Source organism: Mesoplodon densirostris, chromosome 15 (assembly GCF_025265405.1).
Source record: "Mesoplodon densirostris isolate mMesDen1 chromosome 15, mMesDen1 primary haplotype, whole genome shotgun sequence".
Classification (NCBI taxonomy): Eukaryota; Metazoa; Chordata; class Mammalia; order Artiodactyla; family Ziphiidae; genus Mesoplodon; species Mesoplodon densirostris.
In genome coordinates, this window is record NC_082675.1 from 47,652,029 (window position 1) to 47,674,224 (window position 22,196).

Sequence of the window (22,196 nt, forward strand, 5' to 3'; positions counted from 1 at the left end):
TAACAAGATGGTTTTGGAGAGGAGGTGGAAAACAGTGCAATGGGACACAGAAAGGGCCTTGGGTTTGTAGCCTAGAAACCCCTCTCCAGGGACCTCTGCTGGTCTCCTTTGCACCCCAGATGGGCAGCCTCCTGGGAGCGTCCACCCATCTGGTCACAGCCCACGTCCACCAGTTACTGCAGCATTTGTCGGTTTACTTCTGCGGCGGCTGAAGGGCCCAATTCATTAGCAGAGGGCAGCAAGGAGTATCTGATTTCTCTCAGGGCTTCCTGGTAAGGCCCGAACTTTGGGTCTGTCCTCCTCTGCTGCTGCTGCTGCTGCCTGGCCCCCCAGGGCCTTGGCGTCCAGCACAGCGTCACTGCTCGGCCCTGCTGGAGGCCCCGGGGCGGAGGTCTTGGGCGGCTGCTTCAAGCCCCTCGCGGATCTCCTGCAGCCGCTGCGGGCTGTTCCCAGAGTAGGTCGTGGCGGGAAAAGTCTTCGGCCGCATGGTTAGTCCAGTTTCCTTTGACCATAAATACAATCTTCTTAAAGTGTTTCATTAGCGAAAAAGAAAAAAGAAACTGTCAATAGTATCAGTTAGTTGTAAACACACTTTCACAACAATTCCGTTTTTTTTTTTTAGAAAGAGCTTTTTAAAAAAAATTAATTTATTTTATTTTATTTATTTATTTTGGCTGCGTTGGGTCTTCGTTGCTGTGCACGGGCTTTCTCTAGTTGCGGCGAGCGGGGGCTACTCTTCATTGCGGTGGCAACAATTTCGTTTTGAAAATGTTCTTTCCTTCCATTTTTGTAGTTCCTGCAGAGAACTGAACATTTTCCAGAGACTTCATTTTGAAGATCATCACTACCTCGCGCCTTCTACGCTGCCGTCCGCGGCCGCTTGGCCCTTGGCTCCGGGGCCTCGTGGGGGACGCCGGGGCGGCCGGCGGGCAGGGACCCGGGGCGCCGGGCGGATGGGCGGGCGGCCCCATCTTCCGGTGCTTGCGCCGTGGCCCAGCGCGCAGCCCGAGCAGGATATTCGCTACGTTGAGCATTTTTTTGTGTGTGTGATACGCGGGCCTCTCACTGTTGTGGCCTCTCCCGCTGCGGAGCCGGACGCGCAGGCCCAACGGCCATGGCACGGGCCCAGGCGCTCCGCGACATGTGGGATCCTCCCGGACCGGGGCACAAACCCGTGTCCCCTGCATCGGCAGGCGGACTCTCAACCACTGCGCCACCAGGGAAGCCCCGTTGAGCATTTTTTTAAAGCAATATTTTGTTAGTTTAATACAGTTCATAGTGGTGTCTAGAACTCGCCTTAAAATTTGTTTCTTCAGTTGCTAGCAACATATGGCTATGTGCATTTTTCCATATTAAATTTTTATATACTAATTTGTAATTTTACTGTTCAGAGTGTGTAGGTACATTTGTGATCATTTCTATGACTATGATTTAATAATTATTGTAATTTATTACTTACTTTACATTATTTTCCTGTCAGTTGCTTTGTTTTTGGTATATTATTACATTTTCTTATACATTCAGATTTGAAATACTTGATTCTCTTTATCTAAAGTTACAGTGCTATTCCATTTTTTCTGTTTCTTGAATCTTTTAAAAAAATTGTCCATTTTTGGACTTACCTGGAATCTACTAAGATATATGATGTGTGCTTTTGAATCTTTATTAATTTGCCTATCTTATTTAGTTGACCTCAGTATTTCTTAGAGGGCATTCCTTTTCCATTCTTTTAAAAATCTTTTTAGTATATTTGAATTCTTAAAATAATTTGATTCTTTGGGATTCTTCACTTTCATTAATTACTTTTACTATTTTTAGCACAGTATAATATGACTTGTTAAAATGTTTTTGGATATAGTATATATACAATACACAAACTTGCCACAAGTACCTGCATGCACACAATGCTGTAAGTCCCATCAGGGTAGGGATTTTCATGACTTTTGTTCCCTGACATGTCCCTAGTTCTGTTATGTAGTAAGTATTTAATATGTATTTATTAAGTGAATATGCATTATAATATACGGATAAGTTAAACTGTTTATTTTGAGACCACTGTAGATTCACATGTAGTTGTAAAGTAATACAGAAATTGTGTACCCTGGCCCAGTTTCCCCTAATGGTAATATTTTGTAAATAAAACCAGGATATCTTCCTTCTTAATAGAGTAAAGATAAAGAACGTTTCCATCATCACAAAGATCCTTCACATAGCTCATTTATAGCCACACCCACTTTCCTCTTGATCCCACTCTGTGCCTCCTTAACCCTTGGCAAGCACTAATGTTCACACGTTCTCTATTTCTTTTTTTTTTTTAATTTTAATTTAATTTTATTTACTTTTTATTTTTTATTTTTGGCTGCATTGGGTCTTCGTTGCAACACATAGGATCTTCGTTGCGGCATGCAGGATCTCTCATTATGATGTGTGGGTTTCCTCTCTCTATTTGGGTGTGGGCTTTGTAGTTTGGGGCATGAGGGCTCTCTAGTTGAGGTGCGTGGGCTCAGTAGTTGTGTCGCACGGGCTTCGTTGCCCCACAGCAAGTGGGATCTTAGTTCCCCGACCAGGGATCAAACCTGTGTCCCCTGCATTGGAAGGCGGATTTGTTACCACTGGACCGCCGAGGAAGTCCCATGTTATCTATTTCCATAATTTTGACATTTTAAGAATCTTAAATATTGCACAATTCTGTAAATAACAGTAAAAAACCCACGGAAATGTACACTTTAAATGGGTGAATGGGGTATGGTATGTGACTTAAATCTCAATAGAGCTGTTAGCAAAAAAAGAATGTTAAGTAATGTTATATAAACGGAATCAAACAATATGTAACTTTTTGGAATTTCTTTTTTCACTCAGCATAATTTTCTGGAGATTCAGGTTGTGTGTTATCATTAGTTCCTTTTATTGGTGAATATGAATCCATATGTGGTATGGATGTACCACATTTTGGTTAAACATTCATTCACTGAAGGAAATCTGGAATAGCCAGTTTTTGACTATTACAAATAGAGCTGCTATAAATATTCATGTACAGGTTTTTGTGTGAACATAAGCCTTCATTCCTCTAGGATAAATGCCCAAGAATGCAATGAATGCAATTATTGGGTCATATGGTGGTTGCATGTTTTGTCTTTTAAGAAAATGCCAAGCTATTTTCCACAGTATCTATACCATTTTATATTCCCACGAGCAGTGTATGAGTGATCCAGTTTCTTTGCATCCTTGCCAGCATTTCATGTTGTCATTGTTTTATTTTTTATTATTTTTTAATAAATTTATTTATTTATTTTGGCTGTGTTGGTTTTCATTGCTGTGCGTGGGCTTTCTCTAGTTGCGGCGAGCGGGGGCTACTCTTCGTTGAGGTGCATGGGGTTCTCATTGTGGTGGCTTCTCTTATTGTGGAGCATGGGCTCTAGGTGCATGGGCTTCAGTAATTGTGACGTGTGGGCTCAGTAGTTGTGGCTCGCGGTCTCTAGAGCACAGGCTCAGTAGCTGTGGCACATGGGCTTAGTTGCTCCACAGCATGTGGGATCTTCCCAGACCAGGGCTCAAACCCATGTCCCCTGCATTGGCAGGCAGATTCTTAACCACTGCGCCACCAGGGAAGTCCCTGTCATTGTTTTAAATTTTAAGCCATTTCAATCTGTAGTGATACCTCATGATTTTAATTTGTATTTTACTAATGGCTAATGATGTTGAACATCTTTTCATGTGCATGTTTACTACCTGTATATCTTAGGTTAAAATCATGTCTCTTCAGTGTCTTTTGCCTATGTTTTAATTGGATCGTTTGCTTTCTAACTTTTGATCTTTGAGACTTCTTTATGTATTCTAGATACTACTCCTTTGTTAGGTATATGATTTACAAATACTTTTTTCTAGTCTTTGGTTTGTCTTTTTATCTACTTAACAGTCTTTTTTAAGATTGTTAATAACATTTTAAATTTTTATGAAGTCCACTTTGTCAGTTTTTCCTTTTATGGAATGTGTTTTTAACATTAAGTCTAAGAACTCTGTGTAGCTTTGTGTTGTGAATATTTTCTATTTTTTTCTCAAAGTTTTATAGTTTAATGTTTCACATTTAACTCTGCATATTGGTTTCTGAGGGCCACTGTAACAAATTACCACAAACTTGGTGGCTTAAAACAACATAAATTAATTTTTTCACAGTTCTAGAGGCTAGAAGTTTGAAATCAATTTCAGTGGGCCAAAATCAAGGTGTTGGCAGGGCCTCGAGTAGCTGGGGGCACATCACTCCAGTCTTTGCCTCCATCTCAATATGGCTTCTCCTGTGTATTTGTGTCAGATCTCCCTTTGCCTCTCTTATAAAGTCACTTGTGGTGACATTTAGGACCCACCTGGATAATTCCAGCTAATTTCCTCATCCCCAAATCTTTAACAATAATCAGATCTGTTACAATATAAGGTGATATTAACTTGTTCTGGGTATTAGGAAGTGAATGTATCTTTGGATGGCCATTACCCAGTTTACTATAGTCTATGATCTGTTTTGAGTTAATTTTCTTTTTTTTCTTTTTCTTTCCTTTCCTTTTTTTTTTTTTACGGTATGCGGTCCTCTTACTGCTGTGGCCTCTCCCGTTGCGGAGCACAGGCTCTGGACGCGCAGGCTCAGCGGCCATGGCTCACGGGCCTAGCCGCTCCGCAGCATGTGGGATCTTCCTGGACCGGGACACGAACCTGTGTCCCCTGCATCGGCAGGCGGACTCTCAACCACTACGCCACCAGGGAAGCCCTGAGTTAATTTTTATATAAAGGGGCAGACTTCAATGGGTTTCATTTTTTTGGCCTATGGATTTCCAGTTGCTCCAGCATCATTTATTAAATAAAGTTTATCCTTCCTCCATTAAATTGCTTTTGCACCTTTGTAAATCATTTTTGCTTTCTAAGATATATTTTTGCTAGTCTTCAAGAAGTAGTTTTAGTATCTATTTAAAGGATAGCTGTGCTTAGTTACTAAGATTTGACTTGGGATTTTTTTTTTTTTTCTTTTTTTGACCGCGCCACATGGTTTGTGGGATCTCAGTTCCCCAACCAGGGATTGAATGCAGGCCACAGTAGTGAAAGCCTGGAATCCTAACCATTAGGCCGCCAGGGAACTCCCTCAAATTTTCTTATTCCTGTTGTCACTCCTTGCATCGTCCTCTGCCCCATAATTCCCCGGTATATATCGCTGTTGATTTCTTTGGTATCCTTTCAGACATATCATGTATACATATGCAGACACGAACATAACATTCGTTCCTCTGACTTTTTTTTTTTTTGCGGTACGTGGGCCCCTCACTGCTGTGGCCTCTCCCGTTGCGGAGCACAGGCTCTGGACGCGCAGGCTCAGTGGCCATGGCCCATGGGCCCAGCCACTCTGCGGCATGTGGGACCCTCCCGGACCGGGGCACGGACCGTGTCCCCTGCATCGGCAGGCGGACTCTCAACCACTGCGCCACCAGGGAAGCCCCCTCTGCCTTTTTTTTTAACACAAATAGTAGCATAGTATACATATAAATTGTATTCATATTTGCTTAAAGTATTTCCCTTAGGGAATGTAAAACATAAAGCTAAAATATTTTTAACAGTTATTGTAATGAGTAGTGTGTATTTTTTCCAGGCTGAGTTAAAACTTTTAAACGTGAATGCATCTGTAACCTATATAGAGTATTATTTTGGATGTGTACATTTGTGTGTTGTGCCCCAACCCTGTTTTTCCCATGAGCTCTGTGGTTTTTATTGGATGATTTTGCATACTGCAGTGACTTCTAGGAATGTGTGTGATACTTTACAGCAGAACTGAGTCTTTCAGAGAACTTTTCTGAGTCCTTATATTTCTATGTCAGCTAAAAGAAAGCTGGTATAGAAATATTAATATCAGACCATTTAATTCAGATAGCATTACAAGAAAGAAAGTCATTTCACGTGGATAAAAGGAATAATCTTGAACTTTTTTGTAGCTACCAACATAACATTAGATGAAAACTGACAGAATTGTTGGGAGGAATTGACAGACCCACAGTTTTTCGTCCTTTCAGAAGGAACTGATTTTCACTGAAAATCACATAATGAAGAACACCTTCAAAATAGGAAGAGAATTTGGATGTTGAAAGCATATGATCATTTCAATAGATGCTAAAAGCATTTAATAGAGTTCAGCATTTCATTATAAAATGTCATAGCAAATTAGGAATAGTATGGAACTTACTTTTCTAATTAAGGGTAGCTTCCCTAAAATCTATAGTAAATGTACTGAATAGTAGACCCTATGTGCTTTTCTAGTCAAGAACTAGATAAGGATATTTATATCCCCCCTACCATTTAACATTGTATTTCAGGCTTTAGGCAATTCAGTGAGAAAAGAAGAAATAAGGTATACAAAGATGGAAAAAGAAGAGATAAAATTGTCATAATTTGTAGATGATAAAACTACATCTAAAACCTAAGAGAAACAACTAACAAATGATTAGAACTAATAAGAATGTACAGAGAGGTTTCTGGATATAAGAACGACAAAAATCAATAACATTTTTTTATACCAACAGTAATCAGATAAAAAATTAATAGAATCCTATTTATAATGCAACAAAAACTATAAATAGTTTATAAATAATTAGACTATTTAATCTAGTAAAAATGTCAAGACTTCTGTAGGGAAAGTTGAAAAACTACTGAAAAGCATAAGAAATCTAAATAGGTGGAGAGACATGACATGTTTATGGGTAGAACCATTCAATAAAATTAAGATGCCAGTTCTCCCTCAGATGATTCTAAAAAAGCTAATGCAATTCCAATGAAGTCTCAACATCATTGTTTTGGTAGAACTTGAAAAACTGATTAAAAAGTCATAATGATGTGTTAATGACCATGAATAAATGAGAAAATTTGGAAAAAGTAGAACATAGAGATAGAACCAACCCTGCTAGGTACCATGACGTAGTATTATGAAGTTACAGTAATTAAAATGGTATGGTATTAATTCAGCAGTAGATAAATGATCAGTAGGACATACACTAGAGAGCCCAGAAATAGTTCCATACAGGTATTAGAACTTTGATAGATATGACATGGCAAATCAATGGGGAAAAGATGGCTTATTCAGTAGAATGGTATTTGGATAATGGCTTTGCATATGAAATCTCTGTTGTTTACTATACATAAAGGTATTTTTAGGTGAATTAAAAACTTAAATGTGATGAGCAAAACTTAAACTTCGTAGAAGGCAATGTAGGGAAATATCCCTGATCTTGAGAAGGGGAAGGCTTAAGACTAGGAGCACAAACCGTAATTTTAGGAAAAGGAGATGAATTTAGACTATATTAAAAATTAAAAATTTTCCATATCAAAAGACCACAAACAAGGTTAGAGACGAGTGATAACAGACTCAACAGTGATAACATTCTGTCATACGAGATTATATCAGAACGGATTGGTTTATATGTGTTTTTTTCCCCTGCACATTGATGTTTTGAGCCATTAGCAAATGGTTACATTTGCTGAAGAGAAGTACACTAAAACTCAGTTGAATATAACAAGCCACAGAATTGTACACTACTGTACGAAACGCACAACCTGCATTTTTTTCTTGGTTGGGTTTGGCCCTGAGATCTCTCTGGAATTTATCAGCTTTAATCACTCCTTTCTAACCCCTCACCTCTTTTTTTTAAGCTTTAGAGTAAAATGTTTATTAAGAACTTAAATGTCTTTTAAAATGTGTTAGTATTTTTATTAGGATTGTTTGGTTTTTTTTTTTTTTTTTTTTTTTTGCTGTACGCGGGCCTCTTACTGTTGTGGCCTCTCCCACTGCAGAGCACAGGCTCCAGACGCGCAGGCTCAGCGGCCATGGCTCACGGGCCCAGCCGCTCCGCGGCATGTGGGATCTTCCCAGACCCGGGGCACGAACCCGTGTCCCCTGCATCGGCAGGCGGACTCTCAACCACTGTGCCAACCAGGGAAGCCCTGTTTGGGTTTTTGTTAGTCCTCTGGTGACAGTGTTCTACAGGTAGTTAGTTTACCCAACCATTTTTTCCCCACAAGCCCTGTAAGTTTTAGTGTGCAGTTTTGCAGAATGCGTCGTTTCTCAGTATTTATTGCATTATCAGAAATGCCTAGGGTTCAAAAAGCAAATAGTTTAGTATCCAGAAGATGAAATTTTAGGTTATAAGTCACTTTCCCTCAGAACTTTGAACATATCATTCTATTGTTTTGTCATCTGTTTGTTATTGCTGATGAGTTTGATGCTAATCTGATTCTCTTACCTTAGTACGCGATCTTTTTTTTATTCCCTCTCTGGAAGCTATTAGAAGTTGAAAAAAATAATTATTTAAGATTTTCTAGTGATCCAGTTGAAGATCTTTCAGAAATTCATTGTACTGGTCATTTGATTGTTTCTTATTTTGCAGACGTATTTTTTTAGCTCTGGAAATTTTCTAGCGATTTTTTTTTTTTTGGTTTGTTTTTAAGCCCAGTTAGAAGATTAATTTAGCTATTTTTATAACAGTTTAAACATATTTACCCTTGTTTTTACTCCTAATTGAAAAAAATTAAGTGTAGTATTCATAACAGAAAAGTGCCCCATCATAAAAGTCAGCTCAGTGAATGTTTTTCAGACTGAGCACACCTATATGTTCAACAGCCATATCAAGCAATAGAACTCCAGAACTCCATTACCTGCATTTCAGAAATTCCTCACTTCTCCAAGGAGTGTATCCCACTTCTTCCAGGACACCACTATTTTGACTTTTAACAATATAGTTTTACCTGCTCTTTGATCTTTATAAAAATAGAATCATGCAGCTTATAGTCTTTTGCATTTGGTTTCCAAAGCTCAACATTATACATCCAAATTCATTCTTATTACGGTATACTATAGTTTTAATTTTGCGAATATGCTGTCATTGTTTATGCATTTTTCTGTTGATGGACATTTGTATGGTTTTCAGCTTTTGGCTATTACAAATAGTGTGGCAATGAACTTTCTAGGAAATTTCTTCTGATGAGGTATGCACGTCAGTTGGGTATATACTTTGGAGTGGAATTAATTAGCTACTGCCAAATGGTTGTATTAATTTTCAAAATGGTTGTATCAGTTTACACTTTTATAGCATTGAATGCAAGTTTAGGTTGGTTTCACATCCTCCTCAACACTTGGTATTTTCCACCTTTTTCATTTTGGTCATTCTGGTGGGTATGTAGTGTTATCATATACTATTTTAGGTATTGAATAAGTGGGCTTTGAAATTTTGGTTTATTTTATCCACTCCCTCTAAATACAGCTTATGTTTGTACACCCAGGTTTCAAAAAATCTTTTAATACTCTGTGTTTATATTTTACTTGTAATTGTTAAATTAGCCAGCATATTGACTAATTTACCTGCTAATAGTTACTAACCTGCTTCATTTCGTTCACTCAAGCTCTATCAATTTTATGCATGGTTATCTCTGTGTAATGAATTTTGTTGGTGTGAACTTTGTTGACAGTTTAAGTTTTTATTTAAAGAGGAAAGTTTAGCTTAATAGTTTGGTGATAGTTTTACCTTTATCTCTTTAATTACTGTTTTCTCTTTGGTAGTTTATTAGACTTGGCTTCTATAACATTACTTACTCTTGGTTCTTCTGTTTCTTTGAACCTTCCTTTAATGTTTATATCTTTCTAGATTGTTTCTTTAGTGTTCTTCTTACCTTATCTGCTCTCCATATTCTTCCCCCCAATTTTCAGATCCATTTTCCACTTGTTTACTGGATAACACGCATTGAGCTTTTTGTAGGTACTTTATTTTTTTAATACATTGATTGATTGATTGATTGATGGCTGGGTTGGGTCATCGTTGCTGCGCTTGGGCTTTCCCTAGTTGTGGTGAGTGGGGGCCACTCCTTGTTGCGGTGCGCAACCTTCTCATTGCGGCGGCCTCTCCCGTTGCGGAGCACAGGCTCCAGGCGCGCGGGCTTCAGTAGTTGTGGCACATGGGCCTAGCTGCTCCTCGGCATGTGGGATCTTCCCGGACCAGGGCTTGAACCTGTGTCCCCTGCATTGGTAGGCGGATTCTTAACCACTGCGCCACCAGGGAAGCCCTGTAGGTACTTTAAACTTGCGTTTTTCTGTCAAACCAACTCTTCCAGTATTTCTCAATTTGGTTAATACAGTCACCTTTTACTGAGTCTTCTAAATTAGAAATGCTTTTCTTTCTCATTCTCTCACAAGTAATTGTCAAAAAATTATATTTTATTTTTTAACCTAGGATGCCCCCCTTCATACACAATCATAGACATTGAGAACTATGTCTCTAAAATAGAGATCCTCTGTCCCTCCTTCCTACTCCTGCCTTAATGTAGACCGTATCATGATCTAGACTGGTGTTCCAGTTAGTCTTGAGTGTTTTTTTTTTGCGATACAAGGGCCTCTCACTGTTGTGGCCTCTCCCGTTGCGGAGCACAGGCTCCAGACGCGCAGGCTCAGCAGCCATGGCTCACAGGCCCAGCCGCTCCGTGGCATGTGGGATCTTCCCAGACCGGGGCACGAACCCGTGTCCCCTGCATCGGCAGGCGGACTCTCAACCACTATGCCACCAGGGAAGCCCAGGATTCTTAAGTATTTCTCAAATTATGTTCTTAAGTATTTCTCAAATTATGTTCCATTGCACACTGTTGTGGGAATTTTCATATATCCTGACCACAGAAGTTTGGGCAACACTTGGTTTCCTTAGCAGAGAAACCTTAATAACTTTGAATAATCCTTGAATTTCCAAAATCACTTTCTGTAGGAGACCTATTCATATCTTATAGAACAACATCTTGAAGTACATCAGTTTGAGACAAAGTTGATGTGTGGTCCATTCTCTCATTTTGTAAGGGGAGGAAATGGAGATCCATTGTGGTTAATCAATCAGCTGCTAAACAACACAGGATAAGATCCAGTCATTCCTTTGTACCATGCTTCCCCTGATAATGTTATATAATATTTATTTTTCCTGTATTATGTTAAAAGTAGTTTCTTTAGTATTCCCATCTAGTCCAGACATTAGTCTTACACTGAGAAATTCATGTACAGTTTTTAAAAATTCTAGATTTATGTACATACAAATAGCCTAGCATGATTACATACCCATAACTGCTGTGTTTAATCATCAAAGTGAAAAGAGTACTTTTTTCTGTAGTTAACGTGTCACAAATGTTTGGTTTAGTTTCTGTAGAAAATGTTTCCTGACTGCAATGAGAGAAAGTGGAATACATTGTCCCCTGTGTCGTGGAAATGTGACTAGAAGAGAGAGAGCATGTCCTGAACGGGCCTTAGACCTTGAAAATATCATGAGGAGATTTTCTGGTAGCTGCAGATGCTGTGCAAAACAGGTAGAGTAAATGTGACATAGTTCTTTGAAAGTCAAGTTTCTGCTCTGAAATTTCTGTTTGACTTGTCTTGGTGGGTACTGTTTTGAAGAGAAATTATTTAGGTTGGGAATTGGGTAGAAAAGGCCAGAAAAGCTGTGGCTATAGATCTTACTAGATTATAAACTTACTGAGAACAGAGACTGAAAGACAGTCTCTGAATTTGCCGTAATTTTTAGCGTGGCATTTTTTTCAAACTAATCACTCGTCAATTACCTGCTAAATGAACTGAACGAACAAACTGGCATTTAACTCACTGAAGCCCCATTCTGGTACAGATTCAGTCCTTGAATAGTTTTTCTGGTGGTAGTATCATTATTGCAATTTTGCAGGTAGAAACGGGCCAAATGGATTTATGTAGTCAAGGGGGAACTCTCTAGCTGCCCGCTGTACTTGGATGTTTATGTATTTATCTAAGAAATCACAAAATACTTGGCAGAAGACTTTGCTTTTTGAGGAACAGGTGTGAAAAATCAGGTATTGGCAAATAACTGGCATTAATTCTCCATTCTGGATTTTATTCTGTCGTTTGGAAAGGGATTGAAATGGTGAGAGGTAGTTAGGCTTTGAGTATATTCGTTTATTATGGATTTATCACAACCACTTTTTCAAACAGCTAATAAAGTCAGTGAGCAAAAAAACCAGTTGCTGTTTCATGCATTCACACAAGACATATCTGCTTTTCCATCTCTTTGAGGGAAGTGTTAACTGACAGGGCAATGAAGTGAAGCTGGAAAATACACTTGAGAGATTTCTGGCTCTGCTCCTCAGAGAGAAACTGAAAAATGTTCGAAGTGTTAACTTGGGAACTTAGTTTTTTAAAGCACTTTCTAACTCTGCCAGGTTGCAGTAGTTAAAGAAATAAAAAGATGCCCAGTGCTATGAGGCAACCTCTTAATACTTCTAATATTATTTTTTGTCTATTAGTGGTATTTTTTTTTCAGGTGTAAAATTATTTGTTAATTTTTATGGTGAGTTTACAGACAGTTGGACTCATCTCCATTGTCTCTGCATCTAATGGACAGAGACTTACTGCTTATTTTCAGCTCCTACTTAAGAATTAAGTCATTTACTTAAAAAAAAAGACCTCTTGTTTATTTATTTATTTATTTATTGCGGTACGCGGGCCTCTCACTGTTGTGGCCTCTCCGTTGCGGAGCACAGGCTCCGGACGCGCGGGCTCAGCGACCATGGCTCACGGGCCCAGCCACTCTGCGGCATGTGGGATCTTCCCGGACCGGGGCACGAACCCGTGTCCCCTGCATTGGCAGGTGGACTCCCAACCACTGCGCCACCAGGGAAGCCCAAGACCTCTTGTTTAAATAGAGTATTTAGTTATCTATTTCTGCCTTGTTTTTTTCCTTCTTGTTGGCAATATCTCAAGTCTTATGAGTTCCTTTTTATATTAAAAGTCACATTATATTAATTTTTTTTTTGAATTTTTTATTATGGTAAAATATCCATTACGTAAAACGTACCTTTTTTTAGTTTTATTTTATTTTTTTTATAAGTGAAAGATTGTGGTAAACTTTTTTAATACAATAAATGTCCATTTGGTAAGAAAACATGATATGTATATACATACACACAATCTGTATGAGGCATCAAATGAACAATTAGAGTGCAGTATTATGGATGGTAAGGTAGAAAGCGTACCATTTTTAAGTGTACAATACAGTGGTATTACGTACATTCATAACATTGTATAACAATCACCGCTATTTCCAGAATTTTTTCATCATCCCAAACAAAAACTCTGTACCTGTTAAATTGTAACTTGCTGTTCCCCTGCCCCGACCCCTCTAATAACCTGTATTCTACTTTATGTCTGAATTCTGTTCTACCTTATATAAATGGAATCATGTTATATTTGTTCTTTTGAAAGTCACATTACATTTAATCAATAATTTACAGATTAAATTCTATCGCATGAGACATCATTACAAATCTTGTAAGAAGTACCAAGATGAATATGGTGTTTCTTCTGTCATTCCAAACTTTCAGATCTCTCAAGATTCAGTAGGGAACAGGTAAGCAATATTTATTCTTATAGTTTTTATTTTTATAGTTAAAATGGAAATTTTGCAGAGACTATATAAAGTGTTTTTGTGTGTGGGGGGGTGTTTGTGTTTTTAAAGTAAATTGCCTTTGTCCTCATAAGTTTGTTTGACGCATGTAAAATGACATCTGGGAGATTGACTTTATGCTAGACTTAAGCTTATGTAAAAAATCATTCTAAGAAACTTTACATGTCTGAATAAAAAGTAGATCTGTGAATTGAATGTATTTTCTTTCACAACTGAAATTACTTGAAAGCTAGAGAAAATCCGTTTCAGTAATGTATTTGCAAACTAGAATCCTTTTACTCTCTAAGAATAGAATTGTTTGTAATTTTTATTTTGATAAAATGTCATGTAAAAGTGAGATTTGGTACGATTAGATTTGTAGTTCTATTTTAGTCTCAGTTCTTTTAAAGCTAGGTTTTGGCTTGATTTGTATCTTATTGTCTCAGGTTTATGTACATTAAACATTTTTATGAAATGTATTTTATGCATAAGAATGGCCAGAATGCACATGTGTGGTTTAAAAAATAGTGACAAAACAAATACCCAGTTGCCCACTAAGCCAGGTCAAAAATTATAACATTTTTCAGGACCTTATTTTTTGTAAATAAATTTTATTTATTTATTTATTTATTTTTGGCTGTGTTGGATCTTCGTTGCTGCACGCAGGCTTTCTCCAGTTACCGGGAGTGGGGGCTACTCTTTGTTGCAGTGCGCCAGCTTCTCATTGCGGTGGCTTCTCTCATTGTGGAGCACGGGCTCTAGGCGTGTGGGCTTTAGTAGCTGCAGCACGCGGGCTCAGTAGTTGTGGCACACAGGCTCAGTAGTTGTGGTGCACAGACTTAGTTGCTCTGCAGCCTATGGAATCTTCCCAGACCAGGGATCGAACCCATGTCCCCTGCATTGTCAGGCGGATTCTCAACCACTGTGCCACCACGGAAGCCCCTTTCAGGACCTTAGAGTCTCCTTGTGAGCCCATGCCAATTTGAACCCCATACGCCCAGAGGTAACCACTGTCCTCTTTTTTGGGTTGTTCATTCTTTTGCTTTTCTTTATAATAATACTACCCACGCATGTATCTCTAAACAATGAAGTGCTTAATTTTTAAAAACTCAGTAGCAAGCACACACCATTCTGTAAAGAAAGGCAGTATTGGCAGCATTATAGAAAGGCTCCCAGGAGGCGATATGTTAAGCAGAGTCTTTAAGATTTTATTTTAGTAGCATTTCATTTCACATGTTGCTAATTTTCAGTAATTTAACCACTCTTAGAAGCACTCATACTGTAGTAAGGCTTCTTCTCATCTCCTTAGTTGAAACTGTTCTGGTAAAGGTCTTTAGTAATTTTCTGATTTCCTGCTCTTTTAGGTTCTCGTTTTACTTGACTCAGTGTCATTGGATGAAATTGGTCACTCTTATTTTGTGATTTTTAAAAAAATCCCCTTAGGTTCATCCCTTTTGGTTTTTTTATTTCTGTACTTCCGCTGTATTGAAATTACTCAACAATTTGTTATTAACCCAGTAGATTATTCTTAAGTGCAGGGATGGTGTTTGTCTTGTTCAACAATGTGTCTCTAGTTCTTAGCAAAGTTCCTAGTATATATGATTTGCGCAGTCACTGCTTGTTAAATGACTCAGTTTTCTTCTCATGAGACATGCCTTCTTCCCTCTTACCCCTAGATCTAATTGGTCATAGGTACTATTGATTTCTAATAGCAGTATTCCTCATCTGTGCATTTCTTCTGCCCCTGTTGTCACTTCCATAGCTCAAGTCCCCATCATCTCTCACTTGAACTGTTTCAGTATTCTTTTAGTTGGTGGTCCTCCTTTAATCTGTCCTGTATACGATTGCCAAAGTGATATTTTAGAAGTGCAACTCTGACCTCTTTCTCCTTGTCTTTGTATCTTCCCTTCTGTACCTTGTCAGTGACTTCCTGTGGCCCCATAGCTGTGTTTCTCCTCCTGGGTTCCACGGGCCAGTAAGGGCTCTGTGAACTGCTTAAACTGCCAATTTTTTGTGTGTACTATGTGTGCATTTTTCTGGAGAGAGAATGTCAAGATTCTCAAGGGGTTCCATGATCTAATTCAACAACTAGCTTAATAAGACAAAATCCCTATTCTAAAGCCCTTTCTGATCTGGCACTTACCTTTCCGTTTAGCCTTTGTCTTTCTTGGCTACCCATATTGCATAATATGCCTTAGCCATGTTGAATTATTCCCACTGTATCCTGGCCATCCTTGAGAAGCAGTATAACTTAGTCATTAAACATGAAGGCTTGGAGCCAGACTGCCTGGGTACCAGGCTCTGTCATTTACTAATTTTTTTTTTTTTTTTGCGGTATACGGGCCTCTCACTGTTGTGGCCTCCCCCGTTGCGGAGCACAGGCTCCGGACGCGCAGGCTCAGCGGCCATGGCTCACGGGCCCAGCCGCTCCGCGGCATATGGGATCCTCCCAGACCGGGGCACGAACCCGTATCCCCTGCATCGGCAGGCGTACTCTCAACCACTTGCGCCACCAGGGAGGCCCTGTCATTTACTAATTGTATGACTTTGGCAAGAAACTGTACCTCAGTTTTCTCATCTGTTTAAAAAGGTAGTGGTGATACTATTAAACACCTCATTGGTGGGAGTCAATAAGTAGGTTAATACAAGTAAAACATATTGAATAGTACCTTACTTGGTGAATGTTTGGGGGTTTTTTGCTTGCTTTGTTGGTTTTCTTTCTTTCGGCTGTGCAGTGCATCTTGCGGAATCTTAGTTGCCTGACCAGGGACTGAACCCGTGCCCTCGGCAGTGAAAGCACGGAGTCCTAACCGCTGGACCGCCAGGGAATTTCCTAAACGTTAGTTTTTAATTATCATCATCATCACCATCACTCCCTTCCCTCCATACTTTCCCCACCATTCTAACCCACACTTTGCCAGCCATTGGACTTTTTCTTCTCTTTGAAGACTTAGACCAAGTGTTAGATACTCTGAAGTCTTTCTTGTTTACTTGTCTGTTTTTTTATCTAGTAGAATGGGCTTCCTAGTCTTATTCATGTTTATTATATCCTATGCAAGATTCTAGTTGCAGTGGAAAAATTCAGTTTGTATATGAATTTCTAGTAAGGAAATTGTTGAAGGAAGGAAAAGATTTTTTAAAAAATGGTAGGAAATATAAGAAGCCAGAATGTATAGTCAGGGTCCTGGGAGGAAACAGATAATTATACTCAAATTAGATAATTTGAGGGGAATTTAGTGAAGGACTATTTTTTAATCTTTAATTTTATATTTTTTGTGTGTGCAGGGACTGTTTTTAAGGAGTAGAGTATTGGGTGCACTATGTAAGCAGGGTATAGGAAGTCACAAGGAATAGTCATGTACTCTGGGTCTGCTGAAAGCAGGGGAGGGGAGAAAGTAGACACCAGAATTGGAGAAAGAAAGCTATGTGGAGAGGGCAGTTGGAGAGGGATGCAACCAGTCAAGGCAGTTTTGCTGGGAAGGAGTCTGGGAAATAGGTATCCTAACCTTCCTCTTGTTTCTTCCTCCAAATCTCCTGCTGGACTGAACCCATTTGGGAAGCAGAGAAGGGAACCTGTTAATGCAGGTTAGTTTTTCAGTACAAAGAGCATGGTGAAAAATGGAGGAGAGACGATCTAGAGGGGCAAAAAATATACCCAGCCCATAGGATTTCAATTAGTAGCCGAACATATTGTAATACTCTGTACACTGTGCTTCACAGCTTCCAAGTAGTACAAAGAAGAAAACATCCACTATGTTATTAATAGTGTCTATGATATTGTAGACATTCACAGAAAGATAGACAAGATGAAAAGGCAGAGGGCTATGTACCAGATGAAGGAACAAGATAAAACCCCAGAAAAACAACTAAATGAAGTGGAGATAGGCAATCTTCCAGAAAAAGAATTCAGAATAATGATAGTGAAGATGATCCAGGACCTCAGAAAAACAATTGAGGCAAAGATTGAGAAGATGAAAGAAATGTTTAACAAAGATCTAGAAGAATTAAAGAATAAACAGAGATGAACAGTACAATAACTGAAATGAAAAATACACTGGAAGGAATCAATAGCAGAATAACTGAGGCAGAAGAACAGATAAGTGACCTGGAGGACAGAATGGTGGAATTCACTGCTGCAGAACAGAATAGAGAAAAAAGAATGAAAAGAAATGAAGACAGCCTAAGAGACCTCTGGGACAACATTAAACGCAACAACATTCGCATTATAGGAGTCCCAGAAGGAGAAGAGAGAAAGGACCTGAGAAAACATTTGAAGAGATTATAGTCACAAACTTCCCTAACATGGGAAAGGAAATAGCCACCCAAGACCAGGAAGCGCATAGAGTCTCATACAGGATAAACCCAAGGAGAAACACGCCGAGACACATAGTAATCAAATTGGCAAAAATTAAAGACAAAGAAAAATTATTGAAAGCAGTAAGGGAAAAATGACAAATAACATACAAGGGAACTCCCATAAGGTTAACAGCTGATTTCTCAACAGAAACTCTACAAGCCAGAAGGGAGTGGCATGATATACTTAAAGTGATGAAAGGGAAGAACCTACAACCAAGATTACTCTACCCTGCAAGGATCTCATTCAGATCCAATGGAGAAATCAGAAGCTTTACAGACAAGCAAAAGCTAAGAGAATTCAGCACCACCAAACCAGCTCTACAACAAATGCTAAAGGAACTTCTGTAAGTGGGAAACACAAGAGAAGAAAAGGACCTACAAAAACAAGCCCAAAACAATTGAGAAAAATGGTCATAGGAACATACAGATTGATAATTACCTTAAATGTGAATGGATTAAATGCTCCAACCAAAAGACACGGGCTTGCTGAATGGATACAAAAGACCCATATATATGCTGTCTTCAAGAGACCCACTTCAGACCTAGGGACACATGCAGACTGAGAGTGAGGGGATGGAAAAAGATATTCCATGCAAAGGGAAATCAAAAGAAAGCCGGAGTAGCAATACTCATATCAGATAAAATAGACTTTAAAATAATGTTACAAGAGACAAGGAAGGACACTACATAACGATCAAGGGATCAATCCAAGAGGAAGGTATAACAATTATATTTGCACCCAACATAGGAGCACCTCAATACATAAGGGAACTGCTAACAGCTCTAAAAGAGGAAATTGACAGTAAGACAATAATAGTGGGGGACTTTAACACGTCACTTACACCAATGGACAGATCATCCAAAATGAAAATTAATAAGGAAACACAAGCTTTAAAGGACACAATCGACCAGATAGATTTAATTGATATTTATTGGACATTCCATACAAAAATAGCAGATTACACTTTCTTCTCAAGTGCACATGGAACATTCTGCAGGATAGATCACATCTTGGGTCACAAATCAAGTCTCAGTAAATTTAAGAAGATTGAAATCATATCAAGCATCTTTTCCGACAACGCGGTGAGATTAGAAATGAATTACAGGGAAAAAATGTAAAAAACACAAAACACGTGGAGGCTAAACAATACGTTACTAAATAACCAAGAGATCACTAAAGAAATAAAAAAATACCTAGAGACAAATGACAGTGAAAACATGACGATCCAAAACCTATGGGATGCAGTAAAAGCAGTTCTAAGAGGGAAGTTTATAGCTATACAGGCCTACCTCAAGAAACAAGAAAAATCTCAAACAATCTAACCTTACACCTAAAGGAACTAGAGAAAGAAGAACAAACAAAACCTAAAGTTAGCAGAAGGAAAGAAATCATAAAGATCAGAGCAGAAATAAATGAAATAGAAACAAAGAAAACAGTAGCAAAGATCAATAAAACTAAAAGCTGGTTCTTTGAGAAGATAAACAAAATCGATAAACCATTAGCCAGACTCATCAAGAAAAAGAGGGAGGGGACTCAATAAAATTAGAAATGGAAAAGGAGAAGTTACAACAGACACCGCAGAAATACAAAGCATCCTAAGAGACTACTACAAGCAACTCTATGCCAATAAAATGGACAACCTGGAAGAAATGGACAAATTCTTTGAGAGGTATAACCTTCCAAGACTGAACCAGGATGAAATAGAAAATATGAACAGACCAATCACAAGTAACGAAATTGAAACTGTGATTAAAAATCTTCCAACAAACAAAAGTTCAGGACCAGATGGCTTCACAGGTGAATTCTATCAAACATTTAGAGAAGAGCTAACACTCATCCTTCTCAAACTCTTCCAAAAAATTGCAGAGGAAGGAACACTCCCAAACTCATTGTATGAGACCACCATCACCCTGATACCAAAACCAGACAAAGATACTACAAAGAAAGAAAATTACAGACCAACGTCACTGATATCACAGAAATTGAGACACAGATGTAGAGAACAAATGTATCCACACCAAGGGCTGAAAGTGGCAGGGTGGTGGTGGTGGTGGTGGTGGTGGTGTGATGAATTGGGTGATTGGGATTGACACATGTACACTGATTTGTATAAAATGGATGACTAATAAGAACCTGCTGTATAAAAAATAAATAAAATAAAAAAATAAAGGTTTTATTAAAAAAATAAGTCTATGATATTGTAAACCAAATAGTTCTTAATGAGAAAGACAGCTTTTCCTGATAATAAAAGAGATTATACTGAAGTGCTTTGCCCATAGGTCCTCAAAAGAAGAAACTAACATAGTTTAAAGAAAATTCAAAATAAACCTTAGATCATTTCATCAATTCAGCATACATTTATTGTACCTTCTGAACTACTGGGCACACTACATGTTATTGAATATGCAGGGACGGATAAAACAGACATAATCTGCCTTTCCATCTGTGTAAGCAGGATAACTTCCAGTCGAGTCATCCAAAATAAACCAACACAAGTTTCAGTCAGATCAGTCAGGGTAAAACTATTTACCATAAAGTAATAAGTGTTGGTGAATGTTTAACAAAATTATTGCATTCGTATGGGGTAGTTTCTTATAATAATTAGGAGTGCTAGTTATTTTACTAACGCCATTTCTAGTTCATAACATAAAATTCTGCTTTTAACATGGAGGACTGTATCTTTCTGTTTTCCTTAGCTACTAGAAAGGAGAGAGGGAGGATGCATGTAATCATTAGATACCAGCACACATTTCTCTTTTATCTTCCTTGGAAATTATTTGGTCTGTTTGCAGGCTTTTCCAACTAATCTTAACTCTTTGTAAACATTAATAACTGGATGTCAGTAAACCTATAACAGTTTAGTCCAAATACAACTCTTCACAAAGACTGAAAGAATGAAATTTGCAAACAATCTTATGTTTCTAACAGATTTCTCTCCAAGGTGTTGAACATTTTCAGTAGCTAAGTAACTATTAAGGAATCTGGTACAAGTATTAGATAAAATGTCCTTTTCCTTATTTATAGGCATTCATGATATGTTCTGGATAATAATTCTTTATTACATGCAATACAAATATATTTACATTTTTTCCAGAGAATTAAAAAAAATTTTTTTTTGCTGTTTTTTGAAGCGTGTAAGCATAGAACTTGAGATTTTTCTTCGCATTTTAAAGACTGGAAATGAGGTACTCTAGTATTTTGAAAACTGCCTTAGGTAATACCACAATTTAATTTAGCATAAAATGGCATAGTCATGCATAGGTTTTTTGGGTTTTTTTCTCACCCCTTTTTTTATTGTGATAAGAATATTTTACATGAGGTCTACTCTCTTAACAGATTTTTTTTTTTTTTTTTTTTTTGGCGGTAGGCGGGCCTCTCACTGTTGTGGCCTCTCCCGTTGCGGAGCACAGGCTCCGGACGCGCAGGCCCAGTGGCCATGGCTCACGGGCCCAGCCGTTCTGTGGCATGTGGGATCCTCCCGGACCGGGGCACGAACCCGTATCCCCTGCATCGGCAGGCGAACTCTCAACCACTGCGCCACCAGGGAAGCCCTCTTAACAGATTTTTAAGTGTATAGTATAGTATTGTTATATACAGTATAGGCAGTGTTGTACAGCAGATCTCTAGAACTTACCTTGCATAACTGAAATTTGTACATGTTGATTAGAAACTCTATATCCCCATCCTGTAGCTCCTGTTAGCCACCATTCTATTCTTGGCTTCTTTGAGTTTGAGTATTTTAGATACCTCATATACGTGGAATCATGCAGTATTTGTCCTGTGACTGGCTTGTTTAACTTAGCATAATAGCCTCAAGGTTTATTTATGTTGTCACAGTTGCAGGACTTTCTTTTCTTTTAAAATTAAATAATATTCCATTGCATGTATATGCCGCATTTTCTTTATCCATTCATATCCTTTTTTCTTTATTTATTCACAAGATTGTTTCTATACCTTGGCTATTGTGAATAGCGCTGCAGTGAACTTGGGAGTGCTGTTTCTTCAAGATTCTGATTCCAGTTCTTTTTGATAAATACTCAGAAGTGGGATTGCTGGATCAAATGGTAGTTCTACTTTTTATTTTTTTTGAGGAACTTCACTGTAACTGTTTTCCATAGCAGCTGCACCATTTTGCATTCTCACCAACAGTGTACAAAGGTTCCAGTTTCTCCACATCCTCACCAACACTTGTTATCTTTTGGTTTTTTTTGATAATAGCTATCGTAACAGCTGAGGTGATATTTCATTGTGGTTTTGATTTGTATTTCCCTGATGATTAGTGGCATTGAGAATCTTTTCATATACATGTTGGCCATTTGTATGTCATCTTTGGAGAAATGTCTATTCATATTTTTAGCCCATTCTGTAATTGGGTCATTAGTTTC

General features: G+C 38.4%; 1 protein-coding gene across 1 annotated transcript in view; it reads left to right on the plus strand.

The window, feature by feature from the left end:
• RNF138 (ring finger protein 138) overlaps positions 1 to 22,196 on the plus strand; it is a 40,914-nt gene that overhangs the window by 8,576 nt on the left and 10,142 nt on the right. Inside the window, exons 3-4 of the mRNA XM_060118729.1 lie at positions 11,187 to 11,352; positions 13,303 to 13,418. Of these exons, the coding sequence (XP_059974712.1) occupies positions 11,187 to 11,352; positions 13,303 to 13,418 (282 nt within the window). The remainder of the gene's footprint in view (positions 1 to 11,186; positions 11,353 to 13,302; positions 13,419 to 22,196) is intronic.